Raw genomic sequence first — 13,923 nt, forward strand, 5'->3', positions numbered from 1 at the left:
GGATCTTCGAACACAGTGCCTACTTGTTTCTGCTAGATCATGCCCAGAATGCACTTAGGACTTCACATATTTCTTATTGAATGAACCTTAATGTAGACAACTATAAATGGTGTCTTGTAAAAGAAAAAAAAACACAACACAAACATTAATAAATGATAGATTGTGTGTCACAACAGTATGCGTTCATTACCTTTATTCCAGCGTTTCTTAGCATCTCTAGAGTTGGTCTAACATCTGCTTGCAATTGATCTTCTACTCCAGTGAGACACAGCAATTCCATTTCTCGCTCCAAACTCTCTACAACAGCAGCAACTTTCAAGTTTCTATCATGTATGCTTAACTTTGCTTGGTTATATCGACTCTGTTTGCACAAACACAAAACTACTTAGACTTGGCTGTGACTTAAGAAAAAAAAGTAAGCATTTGGCCTATCAGTTATAATAAAAAGTTGCATTTAAATATCTTCAATAAAGAACAAAATTAAAAGAGTGGATTTGCATCTAATCTTATATGCATTTTTTCTGACAGGTAAACTCAAGAGAGCCTTCTGAAGACCTTCTATAAATTAGGCATCTCAACATCTAAGCGGAAACTGCTCTCATCTTTGAGAACAAGAAGGTTTTTTGGTCAGACTAAAGCTACGGAATTAACATTATGCTATCCTCTGGGAAAATACAATCCAGTCACTTAAATTTAAACAGTATTCTGTGCATACCTGCAGAACAATCAATAATGTTCTGTAAGATCTGTAATAGTCTGTCATACCTCAACTATCAGTATTTTCAATATGAGTTGTCTTCTTTACCTTATTAACAGAGTAAAAAAGATTATGTTCCCCTTGAAGTAAATAAATAAAGCAAAACACAAGAGCAACGTGAATAGTATAGATCATTCTATCCCTTCATACCTCAAAATCTTGATACTGTTCCTCAGTCAGTGATTTTTTGGCAACAACCAGAGTACGCAGTCCTTCTCGAGCCATATTACCACACTAAATGGACCAAAGCATAGAATAATAATGGAAATATTTAAGTGTATGCACACATTTCATACCATATACTAGCAGGGAGTGTCTGTAGCATAACAGTTTGTTTCTTTAGACTGTAGATTAGTTCGGAGAAGTCACAAAAACACTTTCACTTCAGTTTTCCCAAAGTAGTATACTATTGGCAAGCCAATTAAGACTTTCTCTCCAAGCTTAAAGAAAAACTCTTGTAGGCTGAAGTCTAAAAGTAAATTAAAACTGTTTTAAAAGCACATTAAAACTATTTTTAACACTAAATATATACATATATTTTTCAGAGAAACGTACCTCTTGTCAAAAAAAGGACTACACATTAAAAATAGCCGTGGAATAGCATATCTTAATGAAAAACAAGGCTGTATAGAACAAAACACTTATTGATTTGACCTCATAAAAGCTAAATAAATTAAACAAGTATTTTACAATTAATTGTGCATCATTATCGCCAAAAGTAATTTTTATGACATTTCGCTAGGTCTTCAGGGAGTTTAATTTATTCATGTCCCTGAATAAATCAAACTGCCCTGCAGCACATATTGATTCATATTGCCAATATCATTATGAACATACACGGTGTAATCATTGTATTAACATATTGTCTATATGTCAGGTCAAAATAAGATGATTGCCGGCACCTACTAGAACCAAACAGTGAAAAATACTAATCAGTTTTGAAATTTGCTCTGTATTTTATATTAAATATAATAAATATGATAAAAAGCTATTTCAATTTATCTACATCCCATATTAAACTTTAATTCATAATCATACTTCACTGTAGAATTTGATAAAAGGTTATTACAGGATAAACAGATTTATAACATAATACTCAGATGTAATTAGGTTTTACGCGAAACCTCAGTCAATGAAAAAAAATCCTGTTTAAATAAGAATGTGCTCTTCTGTGACTACTACCTTTGTTTTTTCTGTGTGCTGTACAAGAATTGGAAAGATTTCTAAATCCTAAAAACCCATTCAGAGTATATGTAACTGAATTAGAAAAGCCATTGCCACACTGGTTCGGGATCTCCTTTAAAACTATTCCAATAGCATTTAATATTTCAATTTGACATTTAAAGAAAAAAATATATATATTTTTTGAAGTAAATGTTGACTTTATTTCTTACCTCTTCTTCTAACCAATCATTGTACTGTACAATAGTGGACATTGCAACATCTGCACCCTTCATATAAAATGTAATATCTCCTGAAGATTCATCCTAAAATTTTACATAAGAAATAGAAAAAAAAATCTGCTTATACAGTCAAAACTTGCCTACAAATAACCTAATTATCTTTTGAAATATTCAATGGATTGTCATTTATGAATAAAAATGAAGTACCTTGCAAATCGTTGCATAAGTTTTATTATTTTATGTTAAAATTTTCAATTATTCCCAATTCCATAGATGCACATTCCCTACTTTCCCATGTAAAGGGATCAGTTCTAACTGAAGTCAATATAGCAGGTTCCCCGCATCCCTAAAATACTTGTCCTTTATAAATTTTAAAGTATCACTGCTATGCCCACTCTAACTACTTTTTTTTTTTTTGTGGCATTCGTTATTTAAATTGAAACAGAAAGTTTGCTCTGCATCTTTGAAATAGAAATTAACATTAGAAATTAACAAATAAATTAGAAATTAACAAATAACACTGAAATGAATTTAACAGATGTTTTAATGATGAAACATTCATTGAATATTCAAACAATCCACAATCAAGGCAAATATTACATAAATCAGGAGTTTGGTGATGTTGCAGAAATAATGGATTCCTCTGGTCTACAAGCTTCATAAAATATCTCTGAACATCTCTAACACACTGTTAAGCAGGCTCACAATGCCAACCTCACTTAATGAAATGCCTTGCCAAGATCTCTCCAGATCTGAGCATGCACTTACCCTATCTGAACTACCTCTGCCTAAGGCTGATGGCATGCCTGGTTTGTTATCCACTTACAAATATGGAATAGGATGAGTTCAACACCTATTTGATTAGGACTTAGTACTGATCTAACCATATAACCATGTTATCTGAAGCTGTTTTGTTACAGTATCTGATTTTAATCAGGACAGAAGTACACAGTATGCATGGCTTAACATTAGCAGAGGTTTAAACCTTCCTTTGCATGGCGTGGTGGCTTTCTTGCAGTTGAAGTTTTAACAATCATTATTATGTTCCCATCTAGACATCTAACAGATATATAAGTGGTATATAAGCATATAAAGTAAGGCATATACCTGGTACATCTGAGACCTTGCAGCGTTTTGCTGTGTGCGTGCATGCCTGAAAAAGCAGTATCAGTAGTGATACAGAACAGAAAGATGCAAACTACTATTGCAAGAAATTTGTTCCACTTGTTTATCCCTTGAACAGGCAACACACGTTGTAAGATGAAAATTAAAAATGAAGGGTTAAAACTTGCAACATCAGAGCCTAAGCATGAAGTACTGAAACTAACGTGTTCCACGTGAGAGAAGAGTTTGTCCTTTATAAACCTCACTGCAACATCAGGTTGGCCTGAATTTTATACAATTGCTTGTCTAGTGTGTACCTGCACCAAGTGTCTACTTTCCATTTGAAAGTCCAGTGTAATACACTCCTTGATGCATCAAGTTTCTATTAAGAAATATCAAAATAAATGTTCAGTAAAAATAGCTTTTGAGAAATTAAAATCAACCCCCCCCAAATTACCCGAACTATGATTCCCATGCGCTTGCTCTCAGAAGTGAAGGGGAAAATCTGCAGAATATAGTATGTCAGAATGTGTCCACCAGGGGTCTTCAATTGCATTGAGGTCAAATCCCTGTTAACTAGTGTAAGACCAACACTCTCTGTCCACTGCACCAGAGCTACCTAAAGAAGACAAAAGAAAAAAAAAGACACATTTAAATGTGAGAGGTCAATTGCATTTGTATAGATTAGGCTAAAGACAAAGAACTGTCAGTAGAGTAAATGTTTAAGCTGTTCAACCCTCTCATAGAAAAAACACCGGTATACAGTACAAAATCTTATTACATCAAAATAATGTTTTACTTCTGAAAGCTTACAAAAATTAAAATTGAGCAGTGTGATAAAAGACACACAAGCAGGAAAAAACTCAGGTAATTTCAACCGACGTGACGACTAATGCCCACTAAGAATTTCATACAAATTGTGTAAATAATTACTGAGTAGCTTCTAATGAAAATTTAAACTAGGGGGGAAAAAAAAGTTGTATGAACTCCTAAGAAATCCTCGTAGTGTTGTCTGTGTAGGCACCGACAAATGAAAATGCATTGAGATGCAGTTAAATAAAGAGAAAAGAACACACTTTAAATAGCAGCATTTTAAAATCCCCAAATCACAGGAAGTCTTTTTAGAGATTTTTCTTCTTCAATAAAAGTACCACATAAGCTGTAAGTGATCCAATACTCCCAAGGTTAATTTTCAATTTTCACAGTGAAAGGTTACTATTACATTCTGACCTGTAAATTGCATCTTTCTCCTAATACCCTATCATCTCATTTGTGTCCTTCTGCAGCTAGGACTTAAGTGTTCTATATTTGGTGACTCACATCTGTTTATTATTTTGCTTATGCTTGGCTTCACCAACCATTTGAACTAGCATTTTGCAGCACAGTCATTTTGGATTCTTATACCTGGCCTACACACAACTACTTATTTTTTAAAAAAAGTGCATATACCATAGCAGTGCAAATACCGTAGCAGAAATGGTTGAGAAGACTCAGGAATCAAATAGTTGCCTAAAAGGCAACTGAGCAAACTTGAGAGTAACACATGAAGTTTGACTCCTGTCATTATACCAGAGCAGCCATACCGTAACAGTACCCTAAACAACACAACCAAACCATACCACTAAATTTCTGCAGCCTTTATAACATACAACTACTAAAAAATGTATTTCACAGATGGCATTAAAATATAAATTACAAATCTGCACAAATAAGTATATACTGAATCACTGGCTGTACAGAGTTCAGAAAAAGGATTCTTAGATTAACACTCTCTTTTGAGGTTTCCCCTCTACAGATATATTCCATTCTCTTTAATGTTTCTGACATTACATTAAAATGGTCTTGTAACCCAGTGTAAAAACATCTAGAACCCTTAGAATGGCATGTGAATGCAGCAGCTGTGGCTTCTACAGCACTTTACATGGATGTAGTCAGATAAAACAATCAAAGGTTGGGGAAGGATAAAAAACTTCTCTGGATATGCTATCATTTTGCTTTAAAAAAAAATAAAAATCTATTCTAATGATAAATACCTATTTGCTGATAACCCTTAATTTCCTAACACAGACAGAAGAAATGCATAAAGTATCCTGAATCCAAGGTAGGGACTTATTTGAATACTCTGTGGGTCTTGTCTGGCTGATCACTAAGTTTCTTTTCTATAGAAATCAGTTTCCGAGGTGACAGAATTACACTGGTTCCCCCATTACTGAGACACAGGTCTGTGCTTCATCCCATTAACCATGCAGTGTTCCTGGGATGGGTAACACAGGGAGAGTCAAAGAGAGCTTCTATTGTTTCTCACTTGCTATTTGTCTTCCTCCTTGGTCCAGCTAGTAACAACAGTTACCCACCTCTGAGTAAGCTGAAAGTAACATTAGCAGTGAAGGTAGTAAATATTTGCATTATGGAATGGAAATGGGACAGATCTGACAAAAGCTACTGAGAAACGTCTTGTTTGGTGTTTCTTACTCCAGAACTTTCAGATCTTATCACTGCTCAGTTCTCATTCCCCTTGTCAGTAGTCTCTCTCCACTAGAGGCCACCAGCCCCTAAGAGCTGCCATAGTTCACAACCCCAGTACTAAACTCTTCAATTATGATAGCAAAAATTGCCACTCAAAGTAAAATTCCGAGACTTCAAAAGGAAACTCTCCCAATTAATGGGCAAAGCAGCATTTGCTCAGCCAAGATACCCACAAGCAAATGTGTTTAATTTTATGGCAGTACTAGCCCAGGAGGTGGAAGTAGCTTCTTCTGAGCATAATGGTTTATCTAACTCAGCTGTCTGAGGAACATGTGCATCTGAAGTGGGGCACAAAGAGGGGAAACTTCAGAAGCACTGTTGTTGCAGACCTTGTTGGCAGCCCTGCACTGAATTGAATATGTCCCCATATTCAATGGCTTGGGGACAATCATCACATTTGTTTAGAAACATTCATTTACTGAACTAAAAAAAATAAATCAGTTTATATATATCTTAAGTAATTTCGAGAAAGTTCTGTTAAGCATACAAGGTTGTTACGTGACAAGGATGCAGTTACGTATTTCATCAGTGATGAAACCTAATTGCCTATTAAAGACAAGAAAATGAATAGTTAGGAATTTTGTAAACTCCATATTAAGCAGAGAACAAAAAACCATATTCCTGTTGAAGATTCAGAACTTCATATTTGATTAGATTATTAGACTGACTTTAACCAAAACCAAATACTAATCAACAATTTTAAACAAAAATACATTTTAGGAAACATGTAAACTAATACTCCACAAAGGTTTTGGAATATTTGATTTTATCATAAACCAATTTTAAATAACAATTTTTCAACTGCTTCCAACATTATTTTTTGTTTTTAAGGAAAAAAAAATCTCTTTTACAGGAAATTCTATTAGCCCATTAGTCTTCCATTTAATGGAAGAGAAGAAGAGATTGGACTGTGCGCTTAGTCACATGGTCTGAACTTTTGGGTAGACCTGTGCGGTGTCAAGAGTTGGACTTGATGATCCTTAAGGGTCCCTTCCAACTCAGGATATTCTATGATTCTATGATTAATAATCTCAGTGAAAATAACTACATGGCAGAAAAAGCTAGAGGTATCTAACCACACAATTCAACAGCCAAAATAAACACTGATGTGCAAGATGAAGGATTGTCCACAGAAAGCATTTAAAGGAATGGACATATCCTTATTTATTTTCAACCTTGAGGATGAAAGAGTTAAGTGACTCCCTTACAAATAAAATAAGTTTTATTCTCTCTGAAGTGGTGTTAAATGATATTAGGCCATGCAATCAATAGGTACAGGTCTGCCCCTTACTCAGCCCAACTCCAAGATATTCTGTGAATTCTCCTTCAGGTGAATTCACCTTTCCCCATAAGGGTAAATGACTTGCACAAGGGTGGGGACTCTCACTCCTCGTCAGGTTAACATCTGCCCCGTCTTCCTCCGGATTAGTAGGAAATACCAGGTATCACGCAAATGTCTCACTAATTTTTATTTAGGGGAATAAAATTTTCCCCCTCTAGTCTGCTCCGGTCAGGCCTCACCTGGAGTACTGTGTCCATTTCTGGGCTCCTTAGTACAAACAAAACAGGGAACTCCTGGAAAGAGTCCAGCGGAAGGCCACAAAGATGCTATGGGGCCTGGAGCATCTTCCATATGAGGAAAGGCTGAGAGACCTGGGTCTGTTCAGCCTGGAGAAAAGAAGACTGAGGGGAGACCTTATTAATGTTTATAAATACCTTGTGTGGGAGACAGAAGGATTTGGCCAACCTCTTTTCAGTGGTTTGTGGGGACAGGACAAGGGGCAATGGCCACAAAATGGATCACAGGAAGTTCCACACCAACATGTGAAAGAACTTCTTCATGCTGAGGGTGACAGAGCACTGGAACAGGCTACCCAGGGAGGCCGTGGAGTTGCCTTCTCTGGAGGTATTCAAGGCCTGTTTGGATGCCTACCTGGGCAATCTACTCTAGGTAACCTGCTTTGGCAGGGGGTTTGGACCTGACGATCTCTTGAGGTCCCTTCCAACCTCTACAATTCTGTGATTTTGTGAATTGCGACATGGAATCCTTTTGCTCTGTGGGAAAGATAATGACCTCTAGTCTTGTCACCTTGGGACCCTGATGGCAGGAAGAAGTCATGGTTGATGAAAAACTGATATAGTCATTTGAAAAAATGAAACTTGCCTCGTCTTTGAGCACACAGGGTCATACATCCACAAAGTGAGCTATGAGATATCCTACTGAATTCTGAAGACCTTCACTTACTAGTTTCATCCTAAAAGGCTGTTACTGCTCGGCCTAAGACCAAAAAAATGCCCCATACCATTTAGGTGAAAAATGGACCATATAAATAAAGGCTTTGAAGCCTTTGATGTTTAGGAATGAGCGGTTTGTAAGCTAAGAGTGAAGAACTACGTGTGGAAATTTCTTAAGACAGTTTCGCTGCTTAAAGAATTCTCATGTAAACAACCTTCATTTATTTCAGAGCAAATTAATAGCATCTTAATTTCAGACAGTCGGATTTACTTTCAAAACCTGGTTCCCATGTAAGGACACAAAGGACACACAGGTTATACATATGGTATATTGAGGTTATGACTATTGGTATGGTAACAGGGAAGAAGCTGGGAGCTTTTTTTTTTTCCCCTACTGTCTGAATGTTCCGAACAGTTTCTGTTAGGATTGTTCAACAACATTAATGTTTCCAATGAGCACCGCTTTGTTTATACTTATGAACAATGATTTGGTAAAGGAAATTTGCAGTCAATCCCTTTTCATCAAGAACCTTCAAAATTAAATAAAATTATTAACTTAAAATACAGCTTGATATGTGAAAAAACTGCCAATCGATATTCAAGACAAGCTATGAAGTAGTTATTCTTTGTGGGTCTCGAAGGTCATGAAAGTGATGGTTTTATGCTACTGAGTGATTTGCTTTTCACAATACATTGACAAAACAACACAATTAGTCTTGCTTCAATAAGCACACACAATAAAATGAATTAAACAATACAACATGTCTCATACATTACAGCTTCACTCTTGTAAACACAAAAGCTGCTTCACTAAGGGCATATCATTTCCCTGTCTGTTTTTAAATGATTGGCTGTGTATCATTGTAATTAATTTTAGAAACTGTTGTCTTTGGACAGAAACGTTGGAATTAAGTAACTGACCACACTTTAAAGTAGTATTTAAATACTTGAAATCCTGGAATTAGAAATGCTTGAGAATATAACAGTGCAGGACAAAGCATAACCGATAAATAGCTGGTTTATGAGAGTACGCGGTCATTAAAAATCGTGACTGATCAATCTTTTCTGACCAGAGAGGAGCAAAGGTCTTCAAAGGCTCCTGTTCATAGCATGCCCCTGAATTGCTTGGGTCTGTGACCTTTGAACTCCGTTGCTTTACCTACTTAGCTTATACCCTTTTATGATTGTTCATTACATTAGGGTAGCTGACTTTCTACAGATGAGATGAATCCACAGCTATCATGGCTGAGTAAAAGACGTTTTTATTTTTTTTAAGCAACTTCTCGATGAATGTTTATTGTTTGCTATGCTACATCTGCAGAGGACAAGTGACAGACAAATGAAACTTTCCACTCTTTCAGAGAAAATGAAATATTGATCACTTATCATAAGAAACAAAGAGCCTGGCATAAGTAGGGTTCACATTATGAATACAAAACCAGTTACTTATCTCAGGTTACTCTAACGATAGATAAATACATCTTTTATGATGAATGTACCTACTTCTAAATGTGCAGACTTTTTTTTGGTTATATTATCTGTATATGGATGCACACATGCACTTGTGAAGAATTTCAAATGAATTCCTCAAGTAATTTCATTAACTGTATTACATGTCAATACATTACTGAACTGCTTCTTGTACTCTTCTACAGGGAAGATCAGTTTATACTTACACATTGTTCTCTGCTCTTTATATGCTATGGTGATAACATGCAATGTTACATAATGCAAAAAGACAACTGAACAAATCACATCTTCTTTCAAAAGACTGCAATCAAGCGAGTTCCATAAAAAAAATCTAAGAGAATAGAGTTGTAATGTTGAGAAAGCACAATGTATAAAACTGGTTAAGTCTATTAAATGATAATGTTGCTTATTAACCAAATATGTTGTGATAGGTCAGTGTTGAGGTTAAACAGAAAACATCAATTGAATCATTTCCCTAAATAAAGCTCCAGGGTGCAATATTCAAAGCACTTTATTCAATAAAAAATGCTTTTAAAATGGTACTTTGGTGATTGGGAAACATTGGCATCATCAGTCAACCTAACTGCAGGAAAGTTCAATAAGCTAAATAATGAACCATTTACATTATTTTCCTTAGGCTCCAGTGATTTGCAAGCATTGCATCAATACAACTCTTTAAAAAATTATGATAAAGACCTGCTAAGTCTTTCAACTCTTAGCCTTTTTGCTGTTATCCTGCATTTTTTATACTATTTAAATGTTTTCCGTAGCTTCATCATTTTATAAGACTCCTTTCAGTATCAATTTCTAAATATATTAAACTATACCTATTCAATATATTTTTAGTAGTTTCAAACATCTTTGAAAATGAAATTTAATGCTGTCTGTTCTGAAGTGTGTAGCAAATTTTTCATTTCACTTGCATATAGCTTGAATGTATGAGTTCAGGATAAAAAAAAAATGTTATTAAAAACGCCTGTACATTCTCTCCCTTAAAGCACTAACAGTTTCTTTGTTGCTGTCTTCCTCTTACACCTTGCTTTTCACCCCGAGCCCCATATCTGTCATCTAAGCACTTTATCAACTTTCCTTTCCTTTTTCTAAGGTCAAATCCTTTACCGTCTTCCCAGGGCAACACTTGCATAATTCTCAAGTCTTACAGCTGTTTCCTTTAGCAAATACTGGAGGAGAATTGCTATTTATGGCATTATTTTCAGATTCCAAACAACTGAATGAATTGAAAAAAATATAGAGAGAAGAGCAAGTTGTGAAAAAAGTCACCGTTTCTCTTAATTGCACATCTCTTCACCTTTGTCTGTTAAAGCTGAAGGGTTTACTTAATCTTTAGCTGTGATTACATCTTTCATTATATTTAGTGGTACCCTGCAGGCTCATTACACTTATACATTTAGTGAATATGATTATATATGCATATGAAAAATTGTATGTGTGCAAATATAGTCAAACATTATGCAGATACAATAACAGCTTATATGGACAGCATCTCTGTCATAAACAAATGCACTTCGAACATTCTCAACTCATATTGTAGGTCAACCTGTATTATACAACGCCACACATGATATTATGGATTATTGATTCTAGCCAAAGAGCTCAACGCCTACCTAGAGTTTATTTTTAAAATGGATGTACTATCTGCTGCTTTTTAATCTCTGGGAACCAGCTATTTCTTTATATTCTGCAATCCCTTGATACCATGAACTATTGGAAGCGGATATAATTGTCTGTTCAGTACAACATCAAGAAAGATTTCATATTATTTAATACTTGAAAGGGCTTGTTATAAACTTGTTTCTTTTAGCAATTAGTTTGCAGTTTGAATTGTTAAGATTCTGTTAATGTTACATATGGTGATATACTCAAAATGTAAACCAAACGTATACTAAAAGTACCAAGCGAAGCTGTAGTAAGATCATATTTGTGGAAGAAATATTACATGGTATTAGATCAACTTGTGCAGTATACAAGCTTTCACATATACAACTCCTTCTTCACATCTTGTGAAAACCGTGTTTTGATTATGACTAAGTTACTGTGGCTACACCACCAACAGTATATGCAACCTTCAGACACTGCTAGAATTTCTTTAAAACAAAGATGCCCTTCAACCTATTCAATTTAAGATGCAAACTGACTTCTAAATATTCTCTTTTCAAGAGTGCACCCATATCCATGTCAGTGGACCAGAATTATTTTTATGCTTACTTGGCAATATATTGAAACTTGATTCAGGCCCCAAAACACGACTACTCAGAACAATAACTCAGGTCTATTGAAAGCAGTAGGATTTGTTTCAGATTTGGATTTCAATGTAAGGCAAATGCATATTTCACTCAAATAGGGTTTTAGGTTTGTTCCACACTTCATGAAGTTTTGACTGAACCCTCAAGATAATGCAGCTATCTAAGGTAAGCAAGCTCAAGAGCTTTTCTACAGGAATATTTGAGGTTTGGGCTTTTTTTCCTGTTAAGAATCTGTATATTCCACCAATTGGTAGTGTCACTAGCAAATGTACCTGGCTGTCCATCACTCAAAGCTTAGTTTCATATTCTCTTTTGAGTATCTGTGCTATGATCCATGAAATAATGTTTCGAGAATACATCTAGTAACTTTAATTCTGATACTCAACGCAGTATTGATTCCAAAGCATTAACTTCATAGACTTCTTAGTCAAATAATTCAAACCACCTTTATATAACCTAGATCTTTCCTATAGCAGTAAAGGAAGTAAAACCAGATTATTGGAAGTATAAAGAAACCCCACCCCAAAACACTTGTATTTCACAGTTCTGTTCTTTTAAACTTCATGAGCCCTGTTTTTTGGCTGAGATTAAATTTTTTTTTTGCCCTTGCATACTAACCTCATCAGGGCTGGAAGCCTGGTAAGCTCGATTTTCATCACTGAAGTCCTGATCCACCTCTGCATATTCTGTTTCTCCAGACACACCAGCACGTGATTCATAAACTGGGGTCACATTGTGGCACAGTGCAATAGCCTTCACTGCTTCATGTATTCGGCTGCTGACGCTCTTGCGGACTTTGGGTGCAGAAGACTGAGGTTTCCTAGATGGTGTTGAACTTACATTGCTTCCACTATTCTGAGAATGCACCTTTAAGACCCAACACAATGAACAGTAAAACGAAGTTTAATAATAGAAACAAAACATGAATACTGATTTATATCTGATTTTTCCCTTTGTAAAAAGGGTGATTAAGTTTTAAGGAGAGTAACTATTTATTTCATAAAAACTACTGATAACTCTTTCAGTTTGTGATTCATAAAAACCCTCATCTACTTTTCTCTAGAACTAATGCATAACCAGAGGTTCATTATCTTGAATTTATATTTAATTTCAATAAGAGAGAATTCAAACAGCAGGTAACTGAAAAATGCGAAGTTAAAACAAGTGACCAATAAAATGAATGAATAGGCTGACCAGGTTCTGCAGAAAACCCTGTTCTCTTAATTCATAATTTATCTATTCCAGTGATCCATCACACAATAATCCTTTTATGTACTTTACTTCCTATGCGTTATTTTAGAAAAGTACTTAAGCCAGCAACAAACTGGATCACTTTAGGAACACCAGAACAAAACTGCAAGGGTGTTTTTTCTTTTGTTTGTTTGCTTTTCTTCTTTATTCTGTCATCTGTGTACATTCAGAGGCTGGAATCTTATATTCCATAATTTAATATTGAAAAAAAAATTCCTTTACATCTTGACCAAAATCTTTGGCATTTTAAACAGCACTTTGGTATGGACCGAAATAACAAATGCAAATATCATTAAGTATAAAAATTAGGACAAAAATATCACTGATTATGTTTAAAACCTATGTGATTTCTACATTATTTGTAAACTAATACAGTTTGAAGGGTAGTTGCTTTTGCTGCAGGTTGGAATTTGTTCTTCCTTAACAAAATTCAATATTACAATAAATAATCCTTCAAAATAATAGTTTGACACATATTTGAGGATCATATTATTGTTGAATAACATTAACACTGCTTTAAGTTATCCTTCAGAAATAGTACATGATTGAATTTGTCTAAGAGAGTATTCTGTTTATAATTAGTTGAAAACAACGGTTTTATTGTTTGTTTGGTTTTGAAGTCAGCATTGGAAATCTATCTATCTATATATCTAAATATACATGCAGTTCTACCCTGGAGTGAACAGAAGACTCTTTGGTAACTCAGAAAACCTCTTCAGAAACCATGCGGTTTTTCCTCCTGACTGTAATCTGCTGAACCGTGAACATTCTGCCCATCAAATTACAGTGTTGTCTAATAAAGGGTTTAACTTTCTGCTCATCTGGCACTGCTTTTCAGCTACTGCTTTAAACCTCAGCATTTGCATTCTGCTAACGCTGATGCCATTACAGCCGCAAATAAATTAAGCTGATT

General features: G+C 35.1%; 1 protein-coding gene across 3 annotated transcripts in view; it reads right to left on the reverse strand.

The window, feature by feature from the left end:
• ATP9B (ATPase phospholipid transporting 9B (putative)) overlaps positions 1-13,923 on the reverse strand; it is a 164,326-nt gene that overhangs the window by 16,868 nt on the left and 133,535 nt on the right. For all 3 annotated transcript variants that reach the window (XM_068674700.1, XM_068674699.1, XM_068674698.1), the window contains 5 exons: positions 12,378-12,626; positions 3,722-3,883; positions 2,152-2,244; positions 908-991; positions 191-361 (listed from right to left, as the gene is read on the reverse strand). In XM_068674700.1, coding sequence (XP_068530801.1) covers positions 191-361; positions 908-991; positions 2,152-2,244; positions 3,722-3,883; positions 12,378-12,626 — 759 coding nt within the window. The remainder of the gene's footprint in view (positions 1-190; positions 362-907; positions 992-2,151; positions 2,245-3,721; positions 3,884-12,377; positions 12,627-13,923) is intronic.

Source organism: Anas acuta, chromosome 2 (assembly GCF_963932015.1).
Source record: "Anas acuta chromosome 2, bAnaAcu1.1, whole genome shotgun sequence".
Lineage (NCBI taxonomy): Eukaryota > Metazoa > Chordata > Aves > Anseriformes > Anatidae > Anas > Anas acuta.